General features: G+C 41.7%; 1 protein-coding gene across 8 annotated transcripts in view; it reads right to left on the bottom strand.

The window, feature by feature from the left end:
• The window catches only part of rapgef6 (Rap guanine nucleotide exchange factor (GEF) 6), a 131,769-nt gene that overhangs the window by 33,377 nt on the left and 71,581 nt on the right, over positions 1 to 26,811 (bottom strand). For all 8 annotated transcript variants that reach the window (XM_046409892.1, XM_046409893.1, XM_046409894.1 and 5 more), the window contains 7 exons: positions 13,136 to 13,267; positions 8,619 to 8,799; positions 6,835 to 6,971; positions 4,598 to 4,756; positions 3,381 to 3,533; positions 1,772 to 1,936; positions 308 to 415 (listed from right to left, as the gene is read on the bottom strand). In XM_046409892.1, coding sequence (XP_046265848.1) covers positions 308 to 415; positions 1,772 to 1,936; positions 3,381 to 3,533; positions 4,598 to 4,756; positions 6,835 to 6,971; positions 8,619 to 8,799; positions 13,136 to 13,267 — 1,035 coding nt within the window. The remainder of the gene's footprint in view (positions 1 to 307; positions 416 to 1,771; positions 1,937 to 3,380; positions 3,534 to 4,597; positions 4,757 to 6,834; positions 6,972 to 8,618; positions 8,800 to 13,135; positions 13,268 to 26,811) is intronic.

Below are 26,811 nucleotides of genomic sequence, written 5' to 3'. Positions count from 1 at the left end.
AAAATGATGAGTCTGAACAAACTTAAATTTGCTTTTGTTTCCCAAGGTGCGTAACGTGGATGTGCACGGGGAAAAAAAAAACAACTTATGAATGGAAAGTGTAAATGCTAAGAGAAGGTTTGAAACCAGCTGTTTTCACATCATAGATAGATGATAAGATATTAATGGATCGATATAAGCTACTATTGTGACAAGACATGGACTGCAGCTACGTTTGGCAAACTCTGACAAAATAAAAATGAACTGAATTACAGCCCAAACGCGCTGCCATAAAAACTAAATTTGGACCAAATTTATTTCATCTTACTGTCACTTCAAGATGTTTCTCAAAGTCCTCCAGGAAGTGTGTCATGGCCGGGTCGCCCTCAAAGTCATTGAAGTGGTTGTTGACCCACAACAGCACTATTCTCGTTACCTGTGAGACAAAATGAGAGCTTCAATCACAGGAGACACAAAACACACACTTCTTTTTCATACACTACTTTTACATGTTATTTTTTTAGCCTGCAGTTCTTGCACTACTTAGGTGTGAACTGCTTTGACAAGAAATTTCGAAGCGCTCTTGCAGAATTGTTAGACAGTAAACGTTGGGTCAAAGGTCATATTTAACTACTCTGAAGGTCCTCTGGAGCTAGTAGTCCCCTCAGGAGCACTTTAGCAGGCTAAATGCTTGGCAACATGAGCACCTGAAGTGCAGTCTTGCTTATTCATTATGTTCCCATGCTGTCAAAATGTTAAATATTTCTCATTTATATTTTAAAGGTTAAATCAGTATAAATAACTTTAATTGCTACCAAACTCTATCAAAATGCAGCCCCAGTGGTCAGATTTCTGTTTTTGTTCAGTCCAATTATAGGTGCATCTGTCTTTATTTTCCTTAGTAGCTAGTAAAACATTAAACATAATGACCATGTGGAAGGCTGCAGAAAAAAAACTTTAATACTCTGGATGACTGCTGAATTTTATCCCAGAATAATTAAAAGAAAAACCTAAAGCAAAGGGCATTCGGAAACAATTATTCCTGCAAATTTACTCCGGTGGCAACACTGTTTCAACCTTTGCAAAAGGTCAGCGCAGCAACCGATAAATCAACACAGTGCATCAATCAATGCCCACTTTCTACGCTTTCATTTCTCACGCCATCTCTCCTCCTCTCTTTCCACGTACTATTACTTTCTCCCTGCTCGTTCTGTACAGGATTAGATCCTGTTTAACGGAGCCGAAGATTATAAACTTGGATGACAACCACATAAAGACTATTGACAGTACAAGACTAATCTTAGGTTAAAGCAGTTATGGACAATGGGAGTGTCAGGCACGAACAAATCGCTGCTGGGCTCAAGGACAGCTGAGCTGGCTGTACTTGTATTGATCGGGACGTGAGCGGCACAACACATGAATCTCATCAACGCGCAAGAACACAAAACATTAGGAGTGTTGATAAGAGCGTAAGAAACGTAATTTATTTCTAAAAATGTAAAATAGCACAGAATGGATGAGTATATGCAATTTTGAATTAGTATTTGTTCTCTACAAAACTTACTTAAATTCCCATCCCAGTAAACTGACCCACTTGACCTTTTCTTTACCACACACACACACACACACACAGAAGCATCGACAAGCATGCAAATCATGCTGGACCACACACACACACACACAAACTTTTCAAACTTTTGCTGCTTCAAGCTTTTGCTTGCTTTTTTACTATTCTTATGCAAATACGTACATACCCAAACTACCAGAGCCAACCATAAGCCCACAAACTCACCGTGTCCCGCAGGCTGTCCACCTGGAACCACTCCAGCAGTTTCTTGCCGACCTCCATGGGATTGGAGAGGAAGGTCCTGTAGGTCAGCAGAAAGTCTTCAATGTAGGTGGGGTCCACCACCGACGGTTCTTCCACCAGGTGCATGATCAGGCGCTCTGGGGTTCCCTGGGGTGGAAAAAAAATAAGCCCACATACAAATAAGAATACACAGAAAAACATACAGCACACAGTCATAAATACACGTGTAAGACAGCTGAAAAGACACAAGGTCACATATAATCTATACAGACACACACACAACATAGGCATGCAAAAGCCCACATAAGCAGAAGCTCGAACACACACACACACTCACACGTCAAAGAAAGCATGCAGAATAGTGCACGTACAAGCCAGTTTGAATAAATTAAGTCAACATTAATCATAAAAGTGACAAGGACATAAACTACAAAGATGCAGCTATTGAACCAAACTGTCAGTCAAAGACAAAGATGTGCACACACACACAGCTTTGTGCAGCTTTCCTTGTTAGGACATTACATTGACATCCAATCATTGTGTACAGCCTAAACCCTAACACTAACTCTATGCTTAACTTCACCTTAATTCATAGCATAGCCCGAGTCCTAACCAGAACCTCAGAAATACTGTTTGTAGCACTTTTTCTGTATTTGAAGAAGATCAAATCTTAATAGGTTATTTGGGGCAAAACTTCTCTGTGGCAGACAAACAGTGTCTGAGACATAGTGAGTTTGTTAATACTGTGACAGAGAAGGTTTCTGAAGGAAATGATTCATTTGACAGGGAACAGAAAGTAGAGAAGCATCCACTTTTGTCCAACACAAAAAAAACAAATCCAAAAACAGAAGCGGAAACGCTAACACTTGTGAATTGACTCGTCTTCACTGGATGTGTTTTTGGAGCCAACAGCCTTCCTCAGAGAAGTGGCCAAGAGGATCATTCAGGCCCATTATCCAATCAATACCTGGCTGCCTCTAGAGGCTCAGGAAAAGGATCAAAAGGCCTTGGAGCGCTTTGCAATGTGCCGTACAAGAAAATGCTCAAGCAAACACTAATTGTGCTAAAGGTACTGCTAGACAATAAACAAAGAACACTGAGCAGCTGCATTGATGTTTTTGCAAGATATTGTTTATGAGGGCATGGTCAAACTATAATGAGGCGATACTCAAATCAATTGAAGCCATTTCAGAGTATTTAGTAGATAATAATGAAAAAAAAACAAAGGATGACAACTTCATTTTCTCATTATGAAGCTAACCCAAGCTTAGGGTGAGATTAAACATGCAATAAGCCTTCTCTGTCTCACCTTGTTTAGGACATGTCCTTGAACAAAGTTAAATGTATTTCTCTATCAAGTCAGGCTGAGCTCTGGGTGAAACATCAGATTAACCTCAGCTTCCATTTGAACCCCTAGCATTCCCCACTTTTCTATCCACAGAGATACCAATAATGCATTACTGTGTTGATATTTGTCAGGGGTTGGGGACAGCAGACGCTTCAGAACAGCAAAAAGCTTTCTTGATCCCTGGTCAAAGACTGGCTCTTTAAAATCTACCGACACAACCTTTTAACATTTAAAGCCACTAACCTTTATGACGATGTGTCCCTTCCTGGTCCCGCTGCGGTCAAGCTCTCGGTGCTCCTTCACCATCACAATCTCGCCCTCCTCTTCCACCTTGTGCGTGTTTTTCTCCACATGGTTGAGGATGCGCCAGTAGTCCTCCTGGGCGATGCAGACGAACTGGTCGAGGATGACATGGGGAAAGCGGGTGAACTTGTAGTAGAGCAAAACACTGCTCTGCACCACAGCAGGGTACTCAAACAAAAGCACAGAAGAAGCATGATGGCTGACAGAGAGAGACATGGGAGATCAGCAGAAGTAGTCAAAATCCTCTTAACTACCCATCTAAACTAATTTCCTATTGTTTCACACTGAAAAGCATCAGAAATTACTTGTCACTACCCTTCAGTACTGTCACTCGATGCACTTCCCTTGACCAACTCATTAGGTTTCTGCATTTGACTCTCTAACCCATACCTCTGCAAGTTCCTCTGTATGTGGAGAAAGGAAATGATGTGTGCAGTGCAATAACCAGGCAGTGTGAACAGAGGTTACTGCAAGTATATGCTCGGCCTCTGCGAACTCATTAACATCACATACCAGCTCTGTAACAAGAATGGCTTTCTATAAGAAACCTGCAAGGCTATTTGTGAACTCATTTGAGAAACAGACCACTCACCCATGACGATGCACAACAGGCCTATGAGTTATTTAACTTACAAAAAGGGTTCTGTGTTTTAAAAAGAGCTGTAAATGAAAGAAGAGTAAAAATGAAATTCTCTACTTTCAGACATGTCATTATGTAGATGGGGTTGCATGCTTCTACACTAGTCAGAAGAACAAAGGTTTAACTTTGCAATCCTTGCACTGTGACAAACGTTTTGCAAAATGAAGTCGAGCGGGTCAAGATTAAAAAGGGAACCTACCTTTTACATCACACAACTGAACTAAAAAAAATTATGCAACTGCAAATAACTGCAAAAACCCCGACAGAACGTGTATGGTGATCTTTGGTATCATTTGCAATTATCAACGTGTCACTGTTCTGTCCTCATTTACTAAATAAGTTTTATTTCTAGTTGCACCCTGAAAAACACTTGTCTTAGTCTGCCATGTGCATATGTGCAAATAAAGAAGGTTGTTTTTGTGCTGGAATGCCATCAACAGATTATTACACAATTCCTTTGTAAACAGCCACATTGAACCTCTCAATACAGGATTCCCTCTTTCTCAGTCGCCTTTACCTGGCAGTCGTCCCCCTTGGTGCGAACTTCTCCGTTCATGTACTGCTTGTCCAGTGAAGGTGAGATGCCAAAACTGTTGCCCATGCAAAGAGTCTCCATTCTGCCATCCGGGTGGATGATCTCCACGGCCCCGTTCAGGATAACATACCAGAGGTCCAACTGCAGACACCAAACGCACAACATTTAAACCATTCTTTATTTACACAAGTTATACCGAACATCAACACTGCTTTGTCAATTTTGGGGGTTTTTTTTTGCTTTTCCTTCAAGCTCCACAACAACGTCAATAAACTGTACATCCATATGTAATATCTTGTTGATCAACCTACTCTTGCGGTATAACCGGCGTGGGCACACGAGCAACAATGTGAAACACATGATTGTGTTTCACTTTGCGCAGTTTTTTCATAAATCATTCAATTTCAAAGAGCACACTGGATATCACTGCACCACTGCACAAGCGTGACTGTTAAAGTGGAGACAGATTACGAGCTGACATTTAGTGTATTGTGAGCATAATGTGCACTGTGTGAGCTATGAGTGTGGTGCTGAAGAGGTATTGTGGTCTAGTGGTGGCTTTTGAAAAAGAAAATGCTAGCAGGCATAATATAACAAGCCATTCTTCCCCGGTGTGAGTACGTGCAGGGAGGGTGACAGAGCCCTGGGCTCCCTTCGCCACTAAAACTGATATTTCCTCCTCATTGCCTTTTCATTCTCTCGCTGTTTCTCAACCAGCAAATCTCCAATTCTCTCAGTGCTTCTCACTTTCTGCCCCCACCAGCTTCTCTTTTACCGACTCAGACTCTCACTCTCCTTATTTCTCAGAAATGGTGAAATGGTAATAAGCAAGGTCAGGTAAGGTAATCAACCACATACAGATTGAACGTAATGCTATTTTCATACCTTTCGTTTAATTTTAACACTAGCAATTAGATAGTTAACGTGAATTTATGCCACAAATGTTTATTGTCTCCTGCTGAGGTGGGTAAACTATCTGTCAGGTTTGTATTCTTTAAATAAGATGACGAGTAAAGAAAGGTTAGTTGGTTTCACTCCTTGCTGTAACTCTGAAGTTCCCACACCGACACACTCTACTGCAATTGTCTCTTCCTTTCCGTCCTCTGAAGCACTTTACCCCTCTTTCTACTTCTGTCAGACTACTTCAGACTTTTTTTTTTTTTGTAATTTTCTGTTCCCTCTCTCACTCACTTAGCAGAAATGTCTGCACTTGTGCGAAGAGCCAAGCGCTTCTCTTTGACCTTCAACACAGATTCCACAGAGAGACAGACAGAGCGGAGGAGACCTGTCCATCAAGCAGACCCGATGCACTCGATGCGGACGGTATGGAAACACAGACGTCCATACGACGCACACTGCCTGTGTGTGTGTGTGTGTGTTGTGCTACTGGAGCTTGCCGGCTGGCAGTTCATTGCCATTTATCACCCTGTCGGTTCTAATGCTGCTGTGTGGGTCCCAAACAGCCATGACAGAGCTCCCGTTTCTCAGGCATGTAACTTAATTAATTAGCCATGTAGCAGGTGATTGACGGGACTTTTACTCTGCAGCAACTTCGCACACTACCAGTTTCTGTATGTGAATCAGCTTTGGATAGACTGGGAGATGGTGGGGACGTGTGTGTCGACGCACACAGAAATGTGTCAACACCTGTATGTGTTCTTTTAACCACCTGAGTGTGAGTGTGTGTGTGTGGTTTTATGTACTTCTGTGTGTTTTTTTGTGCTTTTTCTTCCATCTGACATACTTTTGCAGCAATGATGGCCTACTACAACTCCCTTCATGCATGAGTGGATTTTTGTGTGCTTTTTGGAAGGTTACATCACTGTTTTCCAGGCTACGGACAGAAAAAATTTAAGATCTTTTAACCGTAATTACATTAATGACACAATTAAGAATCAACAAGCCTGCAAACTCATCTTGTCTCTTACTGACATAAAACAAACATTAATCTAAGTGTTATGGGAATTCAGTGCAATTGGGTTAATGAAGCAAATATAAAAGAAAAACAAAACATATTTTGCTTGTCCTTATTACCCCACTAGTGATTAATCTACAGGCAAGTAAAGGAGGTCATTAACATTAAAAAATAAGAAATTCTATGACTGCACAAAGAACCTTAACTTTAACCTTAACTTCAGAACACTAATATCTAAATGTTGTGTGCTGTGATACTCTTCTGTTTACAGGTTTCAGGGTGTGTGTTAGCAATTCTTTCATACCTCCTGTTTGTTTTGCAGTATGACTGTGCCAGCCTGCTCCACCACCTCAAACACCATGACGCTGCACAATTCCCTGCGCACAGACATGGTCATGTTGGCAAAGGCAGGCAGCTGGTGCATGAACTCCAGTAGTTGTTCTAGAAAGCAGAAAAAGGAAGAAAGTGAGAGAATAAAGCAATTAAATACCAAGAAGAAAACCTAAACTCTTGCGAAACATGCAGAGAGCATTTATCAATGGAACTTGTGCATTCCAGGTAAAAACACTCATTGATTTTTCCACTGCAGCATTTCTAAAACAAAATATGGACTTTTTAAAAGGTCCCTACAGCGAGCTAACACTACACAGAAATCAAACAACAGAACAAAATACTAACACACAGATCACAGTACACTTCCAAGGTTTTCATCCCAGCTAATAACCCTACCGTTATTAGCCTGCGTCAGTGCTTAAGATTTTCATGCCTAATGAGTAACTTTCACAGCCTGTTCCTTCCCTGCTGATCATCTGTCTGCTCCCTCTGCACTGTGGCTCAGAACAGAGTGACCCAGCTCCAGCCTGCACAGTACGCAGCCTGCCTCAGCAGCTCCCTTTTATTCCCCCTGCTGCTGTCGCCTCCTTCATTTCCTCGTCGTCCTTTTCGTCTCTGTCCCTTTCTGTTGCTATTTTTTTTTCTTAATTTAAAAAAACAAACTTGGACTTAACTGTGCCAGTATTTTAAGTAATTCTTTCTGTTCTTTAGGCAGCTTGAAGCTCCAGGTGGTTAAAAGTCTTGTTTGGTTTATAGATTCAGTTTAGGATATGTTGATTACTGTGAGTGGAAACAATCCTTATGTGGAAAATCAACAATATGGTGGCTAAAGGTACACTGTACAAGGTTATAAATGTACAAATGAACACTTCAGACTAACAGCTCTTGTTGGACTACATTAAACTGGCAAAAATCAAGCTAATAATGATCTGAACGATAAGCCTTTAGGCTATGTCTACAGAGCACTGCTCATCGGCTTGCACATGTTTACAGATTGTGAGCAGTTAAACCAAAGGCTGATTTTCTTTTCCAATACTGTATCATTTGAATACTTTGAAGAGGACAGAAGAGGTGCAAAAACCCAGTAATGAAGAAGACAAATGACACAAAAATTCATGGAAAAAATAAACTTGATTTCGTCTCAAAGAGATGAGATTATCTGCTGTGCTTTTCTTTTTTTCACCGTCATTTAATGACTCATTGGTTGGGTCTCAATGCCTCAATCACTGGGCTAAAGTGTGTCTCACTTCTGACAGCCAACTATTTTTTTTTTTTTAAAACATTTTAGAAATTTTTCCGATTCTATGTGAACCACTGATGAACTTTGGTGATCCACGTCCTCCTGCACCTCTTCCCTCTGAATGAGCTGAGTGTAAGCAGTCAGCAGTGAAGGCCACGAGAAGGCCAGCTTCCCAGCAGGCACACAGCAGGTCGGGCCTTTACAACTACTCTCAGCTCTCTGATGTGGTCACCTTCTCCTCCAGAACCCCACTGGGTCCCGCTAATGAGGTCGTCTCTCTGATTGCCTGCTTAATAATACACACTGGAAGGCTACTGACGTTTAGACGGATAGATGGTGTCCGAGAGCTGTGTATTGTGTACGTGAAATATAAAAATAGCAACTAAAGTCCTTGTGTGTGACATGCAGGCGCAGGCTGTGTCAGCACCTTATTTCATGATAATGAAGTCGTTCTTATTGAAATCACTTTCTGGAGTTATAATTCTAAACGCAGAGCAGCAAAGAGTCAGACTGACCAATGTCATCGTCGTTGCGGTCGGCTGGTTCTTTTTCCAGACACTCTCGAACCAGGTCTCGGCCCAGGAGAGTATCTGAAGCTCTCTCCAGGTCCTCGTCTTCCTCCTCCTCTTCCTCGCTGTCCACCGCAGCCTCTGGAAGTCCGGACAGATCCACATCTCCCAGCTCGCTCTCTGTGGCCTGAAGCAAATACAGCAGGAAAAGCTTGGTGTCAGTTTGAGGGAGGAAAAAAAAAAAGTATGTGTAGAAGCCTTTGATAGTACATCTGAAAAACAGAAATCAGCGTTTTAAAGCCAAACTGCATTTTATGGATTTCAGGACATGTAATCATTTTAAACTGGGTTTAATTTGCCTCCCTGATTGGCTCAAAAAGTACAATCTGAAGGTGCAATTCCAACAACAATGTGACCTAGAAATTAATTCGGGAGGAGCGTGACGATGATGGCATAATTCGTAGCTCTTGAAATGGTGCACCAGTTGAAGTGGTAATGAAATAAGTAAAAGCAGCCTGCCTGACTGAATTTATTTACCTCCAATACTTTCAGTTTCTGACAACTGGCATGTCAGTTATGGATTATAAACAGTGTCCAAGCTCAAAATATGTACAAATTTTAAGCTATTAAACACCCCCTCTACTTCACAGCCCTATTCAATTTTCCCTTTATTTTAAGTGATGTATCATCCACACAACACATGAGGAATAACCTTGGAATGAGCAGCTGTCCCTGTGACCCTGAGCTAACACCCTCACACCACATCCCAAACTAGAAAACTGAGGCAAACAGCCAAATATTTAAATCTGGCAGTAATAATTCATATTCCACCATATTTCCCCTGCGCAGGATAAACAGATGGTTGGCAGAGTGTGGTTCTAAAGGGGCACAGGAGGCTTTCAGGTCAGGTGGGAATTGAACCTTCAACCGCGAGGTGAAAAGAAGAGTTCTCCAGAGGTATTGGCGAGACTGCAGGCCATCTGTTAGATCTAACAGGTAAGCCTAAAAACAAAGAGGGATCATCTAGAAAAACTGAGTCAGATTTTACTTAAAATGAATTTTGTAAAATGGTAGTACTGGTATAGTTGTTGAGGACTGGTGAGACAGATTTTGTAAAGAATTGTTTTATTTATTTATTCAGGCTCAGCCAATTTAACTAATATGTCTACGTTTGGGGTGGTAATCAGGTGATCCTTATCTCACTGCATCATTCTGTACTAATTTGTTTTAACTTTGACTTACATGCACAATTTCCTGGCCCACACACTGCAAAATGGACTCCTCAACAAACAATGGAATCGAGCTTTTAGGTTCAAGGGAGACTTGGTACCTGGCCAAAGGTTTTTATAGGTTTTTCTGAGGCGAGGGGATTAAGCCAACAGTCCATCCCGAGTTCAGGCACAGGTCCACTCTTGCTTTCATAAATTAGGTTGGACAAGCTATTTAGAGGACTTAAAAACACACCAGCAGCTCAGCTCTGCCCTGTTCTGCACCAGATACATTTAATTTGGCCGAATACACGAGTAAAGCACAAACATACAGTCAGATTTTTATTTTAATTGTACAGATGCTACATGACCAACACAAAAAATGAGACAGATTCTCCAAAATTTCTTAACCGACACACAAGACACTAAAACAAAACAACTCAACAACAGCTTAACCTGCATGTTATTCTGCAGCAAAACGTTTTTGCTTCACGTCTGAGTTATTGATTCTTTTCTTTCATTAATTCTTCAGGCCAGGAGTGTTCAGAGCCAGAATCTGCCCATTAATTTAAACTTTTGTTGGATAACAGTGACATGCAAAGGACAGTGGTGCAACCCTGAGACAATGACACCTCACTTTTGTTGTCTCTCCCCACTGCCACTGACATATCCCAGTTCATTCAGAATGCAAGATGTGCCCTTTCAGCCCAAGTCCCCTGGTCTCAGAACGAGTTTGAACCAGGAGAACATTTCTTAGAGACAAGGGAAGATCTGCCCACAAACTCTCACCATTTCACAGTGCCGTGTTGGAATAACAAAGCCGGAAAAGAGATAAAAATCAGAGAGAAATGCACCACATGTTCATATGAAAGAAAGGAAGGAAAAGCAAAAAAAAGAATAGTAGAGAATAATAGAATAATAGAGTGTGATTGACAGGAGCAGGATTTATAGAAGCGAAAGGGCACACAGGAGGAATATGAGAGACCTGGAGGAGGCAGAAAAAGGTTGAAAAGAAAGAGGGAGTGAGGGGTTAAAAATAAAAGAGGTTGAATGGGAGAAGTGCGTGACAAAAACAGCCTGATGCGCTGACAGCTCAGGACCACGGCTCAGTGAAGGGTCAGCACTTTAAGACAGTTGTAAACAAACACAGAGCTGGGTCGGTGGCAAGCTGATGGGATCAGATCTGTGTGATTAATATCTAATCTCAGGATGAAGAGATCAGGTCTTAGGTGTTAAATGTTTGAACCAGGCTGACCTGACTTGCATCAATCTGCAAATGCTCTGCAGACAGGCTGAGGTATGAGGGCAGGCAGTGGCAGAGGAGGAGGTTCAAATAGCTGATTTGGTTCATTTAGGTCTGTTTTTACAACACAGATTAGATAGGAAAGGGAGTTGAGTAACTTCCAGCATGTGGCAATCAGTTTCTTCTCTTCAATGAGTCTATTAAATGCTCCCTTTTTGATCAGTTTCAGGCCCAGATGGGAGAAACTGTTTAAAATGACTGTTATGGATGAGGAAAGCACATTAATCTCAGAGAAGTTAAAGGCAACCATCACCCAGAAACTAGTCTCTGCAGGGCATTCCCAACATATGTAAATAAGTACCAGAAGCCCTTATGCAGTGTCAGAGACCATTTTCATTAAACAAAGTTTCCTACATGTCAAATACACTCTGTGAATGAAGTTCGTTTGTGCATTTTTCTGCCCATATTACTTTCCCCTTATTATTTTATTTTTTGTTGTTGAAAGTTTTGGTTTTTTTGGTGGGGAGGGGGCATGTCAAATGTGCAACATAATCAGATAACGAGATACATTTTGAATACAGACTGAGACCTTAAAATGAGCTTGACAATTAGCTCAGTTGTTGGGGAATAAAGTGTCTGCACTTGACTCCTGGTTGGTTTTTCCTCTGCCTTGACTTAAAAAGAGGCTGTTAGCGTTGTTAACATTCTTCACAGAAACCTGATCATTAGTACTGCGGCCAGCAGTACCCATTGATCATACCAGCTCATTAACTTGTAACTTGCTCATTAGTTTGTAGCTAATAGATCTCAACAGTTGTACTGATAAATGCTAACAATGCTAACAAGCTGGTGTTAGATGGAATCCATTCCAACCCATACATGCACAGACAAACATGTAAGAGGACCATGGCACATATGCTGCGAAGACGAACTGCAGCACCCTGTGAGAACGTGTCAAGACTGAAAAGTTCTTGGATTTATCATGATTTCTGTATGAAGAGGTGATAATAGTAGACCTGAGGGATTAAAATGATGGGATGACAGCCTTGTCATGTATCCTTTCATAGCTTATTGATTCACAGCCATTTAAACACCTCACACTCAAGAAAGGCTTTTAATTCAAAACCACAGTGAGCTACTGAATTCTGTGAAATGTCAAATAAAGGTAAGGCTCAGACATGACGAGCGAGTAAAATATAAAGACTTTGCGGTCTGGCAATACCTTTACATTACATTTTTATACTGCATTAAAGTGGCCGCTAGCAATGAATGCAAACTACGACCAAGCATCCTAATTTCCGGACATTAGAAGCATCCTTCAGTAAGGAGCACAAGGGTCAAATAAAGTTTACATGTTTCCAGTGCTTCCATCAAATTAGTGTGTGTTTGCCTTGTTTTGGGTGATCTGTATATTTATATGTAATGATATAAACTGGGAGAAGTGGGCGGAAATGGGACATTTCCTGATGTAAATGATGTCCTACAGCTGTCCCACGCTCAAGGTTTCCTGACGTTCCTGTTTAGGGAGATCGAAATCGAGCATCGTGTACAACAACATCTGCACAGCTGATGCCCTCTGACGTCACACTCTATGTATTTTCCTACCACTCTTTACTGAATACAACCTATGGAAACATCCCAAAGGAACACTTGCTATACTGAGGACATTACAACATCTATACATGTGGCAGGTATAGACAGAGCTTGAAAGGTTAGATTCATTTCCTGCATATGACCTTTTGTCCGCAGCAGGGGAGACAGATGAGCGAGATGCACAACTGTAGCACAATAATTAGCAAGATAGCATGGACTACAAGGAGGGAGGGAACAGGAGCAAATCAAGCTGGGAAGAATCCACCATCAGTGAAACTTTTCTGCAGCAGAGCAGGTGCTGCAGCATGGTGGTTTAAGAGACAGAGGTTTGTCACTGGATTGGACAGACTTCAGCATTGCTTGTATGTAATGTAATAATGGTGACATGGAACAAGGACCTTCTTAGAACAGGATGCAAATGTGTAACATTAGAGGAAAAGAATATAGCCAGTCAAACTTTAAAACAATGGGGCACCCACCTGGTAAATATCTGATAGGCTGCTGCTTCCTGAGTCACTGGCGATGCTGCACCCTGACTGGCTGGGAGGCATGTGCATCACCTGTTGGTGGGCGTGGTCTGTTAGGTGCATCTTATTGAGGTCGGCAGGAAGCTGTTCAGACAGACAGGAAGTGGTTGAGCAAGAGAAGGAGACAAAAACAGAGAGACAAGACAAAGAGAATATGAGTTCAACAGAGGCAAACATATGGGACAACACACACATTACTCTGCAAGCCAGAGTAATTTGGCACTGCTTGGCACGCTATATGAAGCTGAAGAAACCTACATGGTGGTCAGTTTGTTTACTTAAGACTAAGGAGACGATTTGCACCAGGCCAACTTTGAGCAAGCACTGATGGAAATAAAATTCATTTCTTTCTATTTGTTATCACCTTTTGAGAAGACTGCAACTTCAAAATCTAAATTGCTAAGAGTTCATTCTCAAAAGAATCCCTCAGATGGGTGAGTCAAGAAGCCAACTGACTTCTAAAAACCTCTTGAACATTTTCACAAGGAGTAAACCAGACAGGCAAAAACTGCCACAGCCATAAAAGCAGTGAGAAACAGGCCACTAAATCAATACGCAGCTTTTAAACTACTGCCACACCACTTTGCATTAAAACATAACTGCACACACCAGTAGACTGACCACATGTAACTTAATTGAGCTGGTTTCACTGGCTGTTAGCAGAGACAGAGAGAGTGATTACATCTGTACATCCTGGTTTTAATCTGAAGCGTCGTGTCAACTTACAGCAAAGAATTTTCCTGTCCAGTTTGTGTGCTGGCCTGATTTATACCATCAAGAGATTCATAGGTGTACCATCAGAGATATTTATAGTCAGCAAACACAAAAGAATACAGAGCCCCTGGGTAGAGGTGCAACTTTAAGAGATTCAGAAGCCCTGCAAAAGTGGACACATACCCAGTGTCTATACAGCAGAGGCACCTTTATCCAGTGCAGGTCAACCAAAGGTCAAGTCCAGGTTTCACTTTTTTATCTTAGGTCAAGATGAAAAGATACCTAAGGGCAGCAATCCGACAGGTTGCCACTACAACGCTATTTACAAACTGATTGAGGAGGTTAGAAATGGGATGTCCTCACAAGGCCAAGCTTCATCTCTATAACTGCAAACAGCATCCCCTCTGCTCTAGAAGAAAACCTGATTCTCAAGCCTTACCAGCTTATCCCGGGGCGGGGTCAGGGTCAGAGAAGAAGTCCTCCTGCGACAATGGACTAATCTACAGCACACCTCCTCCATCGCCACATCAGACAGCGCTGGCCCTCCAAACACTTACACCAACAGTTGTATACGCAAAGCCGCACCGAGCCAAACTGCAGCTTGGAAGCTGGCTGACGCTGCAAGGAACCGCGGTGCCAACATGTAATATTAAAGACGCTGAGTCTGGGGGTGCTGCCCCCTCAGTACTCTCCTTCTAATAGGCCTGTTGTACTGCGTGACCCCATCAGCACTTAACCCTCCACCCCCTTCCCCAAACCCACAGGGAAGCACAGTACTGAGGGGTGGAGTTTAAGAAGTTCAATGGCTTGTTCTTAATGTGCAGCATATTAAGGGAGAACACTGAGTTTATTGAATTCAGATACAATAGATTTACACAACATCAGAGATTGCTGTGTGTCACAATTCCCAGGGCCAGAGACTAACCTTTTAAAACATAACATTTATATACAGGGATTTTGTAGAAAGTTATTAAAGTATATATTTGAGTATCAAAAAGTGATAACAATTAAAATGAAACGCAGAAGTACCTAACACAAAGTATATGACTGAAAATACAATTTTTTTTCTGTCTGACATCATCTTCATTTTCATTCATTTTTACAAACGCTTGTGTGCTAAAATGTAGCCGCATTATTAATTACTGGCTGTCATATGTCTATGCTTATTTGAGAAATGAGTGAACGGACTCAAGCCTAGATGATGTAATATGTGGAGCCACGCACTGTGGTGAATGCAAAAGCAATTCAGGGATCGACTTGACACTAATCATTTGTTTGTTTCTGTTTGGACCAAAGCCTGGCCATGGGAGGATATCAGCATGCCTAAGACAAGTAGTAATCCATTCACTGTGGATTTATTCTGACTAATTACACCGTTAAATATCTGGCTTTGTCCAGTCCTTTTAGCCTGGCAGGAGAGCAAGTATTAAGTAATGCATCTGCTTCCTTATTTCTCCATCAGACACGTCCGTTTATTTGTGTCATATCCCATTTAATTATATATTCTGAATCCCTCCGTGTTTCTCTTTGGCGTCCACATATTTAAATCTAATAGTGGTATTACACAACACTTACAACAGTGTGATTCTATCTTCATAGTGTGCTACGATAACGTTCACACACTTATGTACTTACCCACAGGTCTCTGGCATTAGTTTTAGTGTGAATGAAGGAGTATTTAAGTGAAATCCATTTCCCCATTAGATGTAATGCATTGTGTGTTTCACTTATTGAACTACAGGCAACACGTTATCCCAGACTATTACTAGACGTTATCCCCCCCTCAGTGTTTGCTGTTGACCAACACTCTTCAGTATTAGTTTGTTGCGTTTGTGCATGGATAAGAGGAGACAAAAAAGGCGAGTGGGGGGGACAGAGAGTGATTGCTAATTTCATTACAGGTAAATACTTATTGATTTCTGTGTGATGGAACAGTTATAAGGCTGCGAAGATGAAGCTCCTACGCTGCATCCGTTCAATACATTCACTTTAATCCACACACATGGAGATAACGGTTAATGTGTCAAACCGGCTGAGCCAATCAGGACACAAGGAAGAGGTAGTGAAAGCACAAAATTCAGCAGCAACTTTTTCACTGGATGTAAGATTAAAAAGTTTCAAAGTCAAAGATTGTAGTCAATATTAGCCTCATTTCTTCAAGAGGTCAGTTACATGTTACAGATGGTGATTTGTAATAAGTTAGAGTGAGAACTCCAGACTTGGGTTACAGGAGGAGAGGGTTAAGGTTATTTAATTTGGTGGCAAGTGTTAATGTAATGTCTGGATCAAGATCAGGCGCTTTTTCTTAAACTAACCTGCCACTAGAGCCTGACTGATGCTGGATTTTGCTGTGGCAAATGCTCATACTGATAATTTGGTAATCCAAGAGCAACTAAAAGGAAGAGCTCTGTCAATTTACTTAAGAAGTAAAAGAAACGTATGACATTTTGGGGAACGCATGAAGCACTTTTTAGACATGTAATATGTAGCACTGCCAGCTTCATCTATTATCAGCCATAGTTGACTTTTATGGTTATGTTTGTTATAGCTTAATTCAGATATGAGAGCACAACAACGGAAAGAGCACCAGGGCGCACGACAGGGAGCACAAAGAGACAAAACATCGGTTAAAAAGCTTGTAACAGAAAGGAAGAAAGATGTTTTCTGTTTTCCCACAGGCTGCACCATTGACAGATTTTAAAGCCTTAATGACCACTGTGAGCATGACACCGCAGGGAACCCACTAATACATTTACATACGTCGATTTCAACTTTTAACATTATTAGTTTTATAATATCCAACAGCAAAGGACTGAATAACAGGATGTTCAATTGGGATTACTCCGGTTAGCTCTTACTGTGTGTAAGTGTTGTACTGGATATTCATTTGTTTATTCGGGGAGTGTTGGAGAAGATTATTGCTCAGATTTTAAGAGGGTTTTTAACCTCGTTTGCCCTGGTCGCACCATGAGAGAAAACATTTTTATAAACTGGCCTGATCTGAGAAGAAACTCTTCAAGAATTTATAATTGGCTATTGAAGCTAACTTAGACTGGAAACAGGGGGACACGACTAGTCTGACTTTAAAAGAAAGATGACAAAATCCACATACAAACGCCTCTACAGTCCACTAATTTCATTTCACATTGTCAACTATCAATAAATGTATGTTTAGTCGATACTGGCAGATGAACCTGGCAGTTCAATCCTTTGATCTGGCTCTACTTGGCACTATAGTTTCTTGATAAGTGAGCACATACAAACCTTGTACAGAAAATTCCTACCTAAAAAGAAAAAAAAAAACAACCAAAACAAACTTCCGATTTTTTTTTTTTTTTTTTAAGAAATTAACATTAGAGGTGACAGACAAAGCTCCGCACAAGTGCGTACTTTGGAGGTGCCAAGGAATGAAAAAAGGGCAAAGACAATCAGAGGAAGTTCATGTGTTTTTGTCAGTGTACAGTATGAATGAGGGGAGTATGGAAAGGGGGAGTCAGGCACAGGAGCGACCGGGAAGTGAATAATTGTGGCAGTCTCGTGGCTCCTGTTCACACCACAGACTTAATCCTGCTCTAATCCTCCTCTTTCCCTCTCCCTGCGGGCTGAGTCGTGGAGGGGGGAGTTTAGGGGGTCTCCCATCCTCCTCATGCATTAAGGATGAGAGTTAGGAGATTAAATATAAATGTGCAAGCTTCGTTCAGCTGTAAAATTCTATCATGTCAACGAACAGGAACAATGATGGGAGGTTCAAGCTGGCTCTGAATGTTATGTGGCAGACAAACAGACTAATCATTTACAGAGTCTGATTATCTCCAGAAAAATGAACCTCATCATCAGTCACAATAAGGGTGAGAGGAGACTTAATTATATGGATAATTATTTTCTAATATCAGTGCATGTTTAAAATACTGCTGTCAGAGATGTGTGTAGATTTGTTTGTTCATTCAATGATAAAAAGAAAAAAATTTTCTTTGTTGTTGGAGCTAAATGAAACTGGATGAATCCAAAGCTAGTTTTACTAAAAGGACACACTCAACACGATTTGTCTTTTGTATACTGTCACTTTATCATGCAAGAGACCAAGCTAACACTGTCATATGGTTCATGGCAGCTTACCACTCAAGTAAGGATCCTTCCCTCCAACCATCTCCCAATAATGGAACAAAGCACATTAACCAACACACAAATGGCCACTCTGCATTTTTTTGGAGCTAACTTTATGATTACATTTGTCTTTCTGTGGACCTGAATTTAAACAAACCAAAACCATATCAGGGTGACGTCTGCCTTCTTCTATAAAACCAAACTCCGTTTCACTCATTGCATCCAATTTTAACAATGAGATTAACTAGCTGAGGGCCTGAGTGCTCTGTTGCTCCTATTTCCTCAGTGATAAAACAGGCTATAAAGACCAGACTGGCCATTTGGCTACAGAGACAAGAGACTGGGTTTCCCAAAGGCAATTTAGTGTTGGTATAACATTGTAGGTCAATGCATAGAGAGATGTTTGGGGAAACCTTGAAGACGTTAATGGATGAGGCCTGGTCTGTCAGCCTGGAATTGGTTGGTTAAGGCTCCCAGAAGGGGCCACACCATTAAAACACATAAATCTGAATCTGCTCAGTTATAAAACATTTTAAATGCATTTTTCATGAATTGTTAGTGAATACTTTTCCGACCCTATATTTTTTTGTTGTTAGCTTCATTAGGATGCGCATAAACGATTTAAAGACTGAGTGGCAGGACACACCTGAGACTTCAGAGAAAAGACAGAGGATTTATCAAAAGAGACGGGGCATTACAAAGACATAAATCAACACAGAGGATGAGACAAAGAGAAACGGAAGCATGAGGGAGAACAATACATTAAGATGAATAATACAGGGGACAAATGGCTTAGCTAAGTAATTAAAGAAAACGTGATGAGGCTAATGATTCCAGACGAGGATAATTAAACTGGGTTCAACAAACATTTTCAACAAACATTTAAAAAAAAGGTTGTTGTATATGCAAAGAAAAAACAAAATGACAATATCACACAGACAGAATTGAACTATCCTGGTTATTCATAACCAACTAACCAAAAACCCACACAAAAATAATTCTCAGTAACACCCAGTGATCTATAATTATAGCTATAATGGATTATAATGGTGTTAAAGACAGATACAAAAGTGCTAGCACTGACCAAAGTTCAATCAAGTATTATTAATTGTCCAAAAAGAAAATCCACGAGTTGCCAACTTATTTCTGACTGTGCAAGCTGTAGAGGTTTAGAGAATAATAACAGTTAAGTCCTGCGTTAGAACTTGTTTAGCTGGATGTAGCAGCTATGCTGTACTCATAATCCCACAGCTGAGTAAATACAGGACTGGTAATGGATGGTGAGGTCATTGGCCGGGTATCTGACATGAACACAGTCGGCCTGCAGATGTCAGCAGTGACAAACTGCCTTGACGAGGCTTGAGGGGTATATGAGTCAATCAACACAGCCATAACTGAGCAGTGAAATACAACAGAATACAACTTCCCCGTCACCTTCACCACTTTTTCTCTTCTTTTAGGAAATATTCTCCATTCTTGTATTTTTCTCCCTACTGGATTAACACCCCTCCCCCATTTCTGCTCCCACAAGCAACTCTAAATCAAAGGCAGCACAGAGGAGTGAAAAGACTGCAAGTAACTTCATCAGACTGGCCAGGTGAGAACTCTGGCTTTGCTGTCTGGAGTGGGACACACACACACAGACATTTTGAATCTCCAGATTTAGCCCTGTGGCACGGCAGAAAGCTTTGATCAATCCAGGCCACTGCTGGCTCGGTCGAAGGTCGAAAGAGGGGGACGGAGTCGGGAAAGACAATTTACGCACAGAGGAATGCCAACACACACACACACAGATGAAGTACACTCCATGTGAAGTGCACACATTCAGTAAAACGTACACTGAGCTTATTGAATAGGCTCAGCACGCAGTCATGCTATACTCTGTCACTGGGAAGTCCACAGACAGTTGGATTAAGATACAGCGCAGGGAGGCAGATGGAGATGGGGAGGAAAATAGAGGGAGAATATGACTGAGTGAGAGAGAGAGACGGAGAGAGCAAGTCAAAAGGAAAAGAGGGTAAGAGGAGACAGTAAGAGGGGCAGAGTGCAGCACATGATTGAGACTGGACCAAGTGTGTGTGTGTGTGTGTGTGTGTGTGTGTGTGTAATAGGAGATAGGACTGACAGCAAAAGGTGGAATGAGGATGAAGTGAAAGTAAGTGAACAGTCTCAAATATTTTCTTAAGAAAATATGTCAGATTCTAATTCAAATTCTACCTCATTCCAGACTACCACATCTCTGCTGCCATGGCAGTGCGACTCTCTCGCCCGCCCTCAGAGAAAAAGAGAGAGAAAGATGGAGAGATAGAGATAGAGATAGATAGATAGAGATAGAGAGAGAGAGAGAGAGAGAGAGAAAGAGAGCCATCTGGGGAAAGGGGAGACGTAATGAATTGAAGCTGGAATTGGAGGTGACAACTGCAAAGGCAGACATGGCACAGAGAAAGAGAAGGAGAGAGAGAGCGAAAGAAGGAGACAGTAGTTAGCATGGAACCACATGAAGACATGAGGAAGAGATGAAGACTCCATGTCACACACACACACATACACTATTTTGTGCTTCTCACAGCGAGACTGCCTCCATCTCCGGCTATGCCAGCTTCAAACGGGCGGCTCTTACGCGCAGCGAATGTCTTGACCAAAGTAAAACGTGTGTGTTGCTGCTGCTGCTTTACATTGTTTATTCATCTGCTCTGCAGGACCGCAGATGAAGATTAAACCTCAGTTAAGTGAATGAACACACCTCCCCACAAGAATAAACATTTGCTTGTACACTGAGAAGAGTTCTACCAGTTTGTTCAGAAAGCATGTACAGTCTGCTCAGTCAGTGTGGTGCCTCCGTTTTCTTCGCAAAAAAACTAAATAAATAAATAAAATCAGAATATTTAGGCTGCTTTGATTTTCCTTTCAAAATTATTTTCTCACGAGCCCCAGATTTGTTAAAATTATTCTTGCAATGAACACCAATTTCGTTTTTTTTTTTTTTACATTTTTTTTCCAGTGTGAACTTGTCTACAGTACTTTTTTCAGCAACACACACTCAAAAAAACTTGGAAGAGGAAATGAGACACTAATGGTTGGAACATGAAAGTGTGGCAGATTGGAAAAACAAAAAAACTTTTTTTCCAACATAAGGCAGGGATTCTGCATAGCAACACACTGCCTAGAAATCTCTCTGAAACACATTTTAATCTCAGTTAGGGAAACTAAAACTGCAGCCTGTGATTTGGCAGGCACTGATTTGTGAGGTACAGGGTTCAACAATTATTGGTTGGCAAGTTTTTAGCCTGGATGGAGAGTGGTTGGCATGCGTTCACAGTGGATAAACAACCATTAGTTGGCAGTAACCACATTTTGTCGTTGCCAGTATTGTGACAGACGGGATGCTGAACGGCACTGTCACCAAGACTGCCAAAGGACTGTGAATTTTGCCCCAGTTGTCTGAAAGTGATGAAGGAGAAGGATGCAGGGAGGGTGACACACAGGGAGAAGAGAAAGGAAATATAAACAAAGTAAGTAAATAGAAATGGATGGAAGGAGGAAAAGGGGAAAAGACGGTGTGTCTGCATGCGTTTGGTGTTTCTTTGTCCTCATTACGTGTTTAATGATTCATCCACACATACTAAATTCCTGGAAACAATACTGTTATTACCAAATGCAGGGAATAAACCCTCAAACAAAGGGCCACTATACTGAATCAGCCCTGTACTTTTATTGAAATATTTTACTGGGAATGAAACTCAATGTGCACAGTTCCACCTGTACTGTACAGTTCAACCAGTACAGATGGGACAAAGTTTTTATTTTGCAGAACCCTCACAGCAATAGGGCTCTGGGTTCAAATCCTGGTCTGGGCCGTTCTGTGTGGAGTTTGCATGTTCTCCCTGTGCCTGCGTGGGTTTTCTCCGGGTACTCCTCCCACAATCCCAAAATATGCACATTAGGTTAACTGGCTGCTCTACTTTGCATATGGTTGTCTGTCTTTTGTGTCAGCCCTGCGAATGACTGGTGACCAGTCCAGGGTGTACCCCGCCTCTTGCTGGGATAGGCTCCAGCCCCTCTGCGACCCTGATGGATAAGTGGTATAGAAAATGGATGGATGGATGGAAGTCTTAAGAGTTGGCATTGAAGTCCTGTTTAAAATCAGGAAAACCAAGGTCCAAGTCCTAAACCTTTTGCTTTCAGCCTTCAACAAGTCATCATTTGTTTGTCTGCTGCCGTGCACCATCTAATGCTCTCTTCCTTCCTAACTAAAATATACACAGAATTTCCCAAGAACTATGCAGTAATTGACTTGGTCATGTAGTATCAACCAAAAACATTAAATAATGTCCCCAATCCCTTTATCACAATAGGCTATGCCAGTCTGGATTTTCTTTGTGAGTAATGGCTCTAAATTGGCTGCATGCACATTAGTCCCACACAGTCTTTACCACTCATTCAGTCTCCAAGCGGCTTACACAGTGAAGATGGTAATTAGTATGGGTCAGCACCCCCACAAAGTCGAGTATTCTTCTATGGCGGACTGATGGTATTACATCCAGGCTTTAGTGGAAATTCTTTCCAGTTGGGAGTGAGAACGTCTGCATGATTGTGGCAGCAGGCAGCAGACGGTACTTGTTGCCAAACAGCATTAGATGTCCTCCTCCCTTACCACTTGCTTTAACACCTGGGTCAGGAAATGTTCATGGAAAGTAAAGTGGGAGCATGAAATTTAAACCCGCTTGCAGTACAAAACAACTAACACCACTAGTTCATCATATACCACTGAAAAGGTTTGTCCACATCCTCTGATGGTCACTGGATTGTCTAAGGCAGCAAGTCTGACCCATTTCCTCCAGCAGGGTTAAAAAAAAGAAACAAGAAGATTTATTTTGCCATTTCAGCCTTTTCTTCCCCATCCATCTCCTCTTTCCTTCATTCATCTTTGTTTCTCCCACCCCCTCTACAATCTCAAACCCCTCTTTCATCTCCCTGCTGAGGGAGAACGGTATGAATACAAACTGGTGCCATGATGCCATGGCAAATCTACATGTGATTTGTATGGGGATGATTTATGTTCATTAATGGGAGGGCACTCACATCTACAGTGCTGGCTGAGCAGATATGTAGAAATGTAGAAATTTGCTGCAGCTTTATATCATGTTCACTATGAACTCTTTCTTTTGTTCTGTATGTGTTTGTGTGTTACAGGAAGCTGCAAGGCGTCTCTGTCTGGGCCCCTGAGGAAGGTGGGCCACGGCCAGGTCTGCCGGATACAGGAGGGAAGGCTAAACACTTGGCTTCAATACTGACACAAATACTTGCACACACCCACACACGCATGCACGCGCACATCCACACACGCACAAATACATACAGACACATACATCTTAGTACCTCCTGGCTCCCCTCTGTTAACAGATGCTTCCTGCCCTGCAGCCCAAACCACACTATTTCACACACACAAACACACACACGCAGTGCGTCCCTGGCACCCCTACAGGTTGACCCAGGGGCCAGGTGGAGGGGCAGCCCTGCCCTTTGGTTCTCCTGTGGTGTTTTTGTTGGACGTTGGATACAGTTCCACGCTGCTGACCCGCTCACCTCAGCCCAGACAGAGCTGATTACAATTTTGGTACCAGGTTGGACAGGAAATTAACTTTGCTTGCCCACCGACCTAACCCTAATCCTGAACTCCAGCATTCATCAGACATTTTTCTTTATTCTACCTGACAAAAACTAGTCTTGACAACAAAAGGAAGTCAGTGCAGTGGGTAGATATGAGCTGAACTGGATCAAGCAGTTCTTTTCATTATGGTTTGAATTAATAGTCGTTTGGCTGCTTTTGGTGTGAATGTTCCAGGCTGCTGTCAGCACATCTCAGGGTGACAGTCTACAGATGTGGATGTGCATAAGGAGTTTAATGTGTTAATGAATATTCAGAGTGAAAGTGAAAATGCTGAAATGTGGTCATAATAATAGTTGAAAGCATAGGGATGGAAAAAAACTAAACGATTAACTCACAATTCAAATCAAAAACAAGACTAGAACCGTTTTTCTCTTCACTGAACGAGACAAGCAAAGTGTTATTGTATGAATGTGCAAAAGGCCCTGAAGACACAAAGACTTTCTTGTTTAATACTTTGTTTGATCACTTTAATGTGTCTGTGTAATTTGACATATTGAAAAAAAAGAGAATAATTTATATTCCAATAAATAGAGTTGAGTGTTTTTGCACTCAGCTGACCTTCCTCCTGCCTGATCATATTTGTTTTCATACAGGCACACCGCACACTGTCTGCCTATTCTCTGTGCACTCTCCCCCTCCCTTTGTTTTTCTCTCTGTCTCTCTCACAAATTCACAAACACCCACAGAGCTATCACCCATCCATCCCATCTTGTATTTATAAATGTCCTTGAAAATTATCCAGTAAAGGCTCTGTGGCTGTGAAGGGAGAGGAGGGGATGTGGATCAATAGCAGTGAGATAATGGGAGTGAGGGAAATTGGGGTGGGGTGGGGGGAGGCTATGGGTGCTTGAAATCTCTGCGTTAAGATGTGCGTGCGTGTGTGTGTGTTTGAGTGTACGGGTGGGGGTAGCAGCTCATGACAGAGCTCTGGTAGGTGGAGTCTGCATACATAAAGAAGGGGGGGGAGTAGTTTATTTGTCTGTGCACATTTATTACATGCAGGTTGGTATTTTGTTGCGACTGCTGCAAATATTCAGACCTGTATGTGTGTGTCTATGCAGTCGTGGGTGTTAAACTGTATCTGAGAGTGAAATGCTAGTGGGGATAGAGGTCACATACATGGCTGTACAGGCAATGAGTAAATGTGTGCGTGTGTGTGTGCGCTTGTACAAAAGCTAGAGTGCATCTCCACACTTTCGGTCCATTTAGCTGTGTGATGTTGACCAGCAATGCATGTTAATGCATACAGGGCCTGAGTGGGATGTTCACTCTCAAATTTCAACCTATCATAGCTAATGGACAGTAATCACACCATTCAGGACACAACAGTGGCTCTTTTATGACACTGAACCCATCGAAACAATCAAATAGCACTGCTTTTTCTTTCCCCTTCGGTTCAACATCAAAAGGTGAATCCTGGTAAACTTACTGAGGGAACGAGAGGCTTTTCCATCAGCTGAGAGTGGTCACCTGTGACCTTTCTCTGCATTCGCTAGCACTGGAATTTGTACCATCATGAAATTTGAGGATATGTGCGCTTTGTATACCAATTGAATGCATATCCATCATATCCTCAACAACAGCTGTGAAAAATATGGAGAAAGTAAATAAATGACTCAAAGAAAGTTGAAAATGTGCCTTTGACTAATACACTGAATGTGCACAAGCTCCACTAAGACCATTGACTACCAGATCATGGGGGTGAAAATATATGTACCAGTGTAAGACAAGACTTGACAAGACAACTTTATTTGTATAGCTCATTTTTACAAGCAGTTTGTCTAAAAGGGCTTAACATATACCAGGCTGTGTGTGGAAAAGGTGTGTGTGTACCAGGCTGTCAGTGGAAAAGGAGTCAATGTATCGCTCCAGTATAAATTAAGGTTTTAAAACTACAATTATGTCTTCAGTTGTCATGTCCTTGACTGAGACACTGTGCTGCTTGGTGCTTATTCAATCGGAATTGCAACGAATAGCAGCTACATTCACATATGTAAAGGTATGGACTTAAACAGACCACCAGGAAGTGACAACGGCAAACAGAGGATCCATTCAGACTCTAAGAGAGGTTACATTGAAGTGAACTGGAACACCATAAGTTATGAACAACAATCTTAAAATATGCTTTTCGAGGTCTCCGTCTTTGTGTAGGACTAATATCATCGTACACGGCAGCTCATGTCTGACTTACAAAGAGACCTTATATGAGAGAAATACAATACAGAGAAATTTAGCAGCAATGTGATTTTTTGTTTAGAAGGACTGAACAGTAATTCATAACTTACGGGAGGTGATCTGGGCATGGCCTGGCCTAATGCAACCCATATCGATCTTTATCACCCCTACTTCCTGTGCATATGATATCCCAGACCTCCCTCGGCATGCTAAAAGCACTCTCTCTCTCTTCATTGTTGCCTTTCTCTCAGATTCTCTCGCTCTCTCCTCAGGCTCTTACCCGAACACCCCCTCCCTCCCTCCTCATCCCTCTGGGCTCAAAGGCCACATTACCTTGACACCCCGTGTGATTTCTGTCAGTCCATCAATCAGCCTGTCTGCGGGCTCGAGGTTAACGTAAATCTGCTAAGGCCAATGTGAAGAGGCTGTGGCATTACATCACCTGGCAAAGGTCATCCTCTTAGTGCACAAAAACGGTTCTGTCAACATATTCAGATACCAGGGGAGCCATGGCGCAACTGTCTAATACTCTTTTAATGGTGCCTGCACTTTCCATCCACTGATCTGATGATGCAGAGGATTACAGTACAAAGGGCATTTTAGGATCGAAAGCTTACATCAACTTGTTGGCTGCAGCACTTTTTTTAAATAAACCAAATACCATCAAGATGCTGAAAACAGTGTTTCTTTTTTAGCCTAACTTTTCTGAAATATATTTATATTCATATTTTTGCTTATTTCACTTGTTTGTACATACTGGATGAGGAAGGATGCAATAACCATGACCACACTGGCCTTAGACAATAATCAAATTCCTGCGTTGCTGTAGTTAATTTGAATATTTCGGGTGTTGTTTTCGTCTGCCGCTCACCGGTTCTCAGAAACTCTGACTGCAAGTTACCATGCTTTCCCACAGTCAAATGCTTTGAATGAGGCACATGTGAAACATCTCGATGTCATGATT

This window comes from Scatophagus argus, chromosome 14, assembly GCF_020382885.2.
Source record: "Scatophagus argus isolate fScaArg1 chromosome 14, fScaArg1.pri, whole genome shotgun sequence".
NCBI lineage: Eukaryota > Metazoa > Chordata > Actinopteri > Scatophagidae > Scatophagus > Scatophagus argus.
This window is presented reverse-complemented; position numbering and strand designations above follow the sequence as displayed.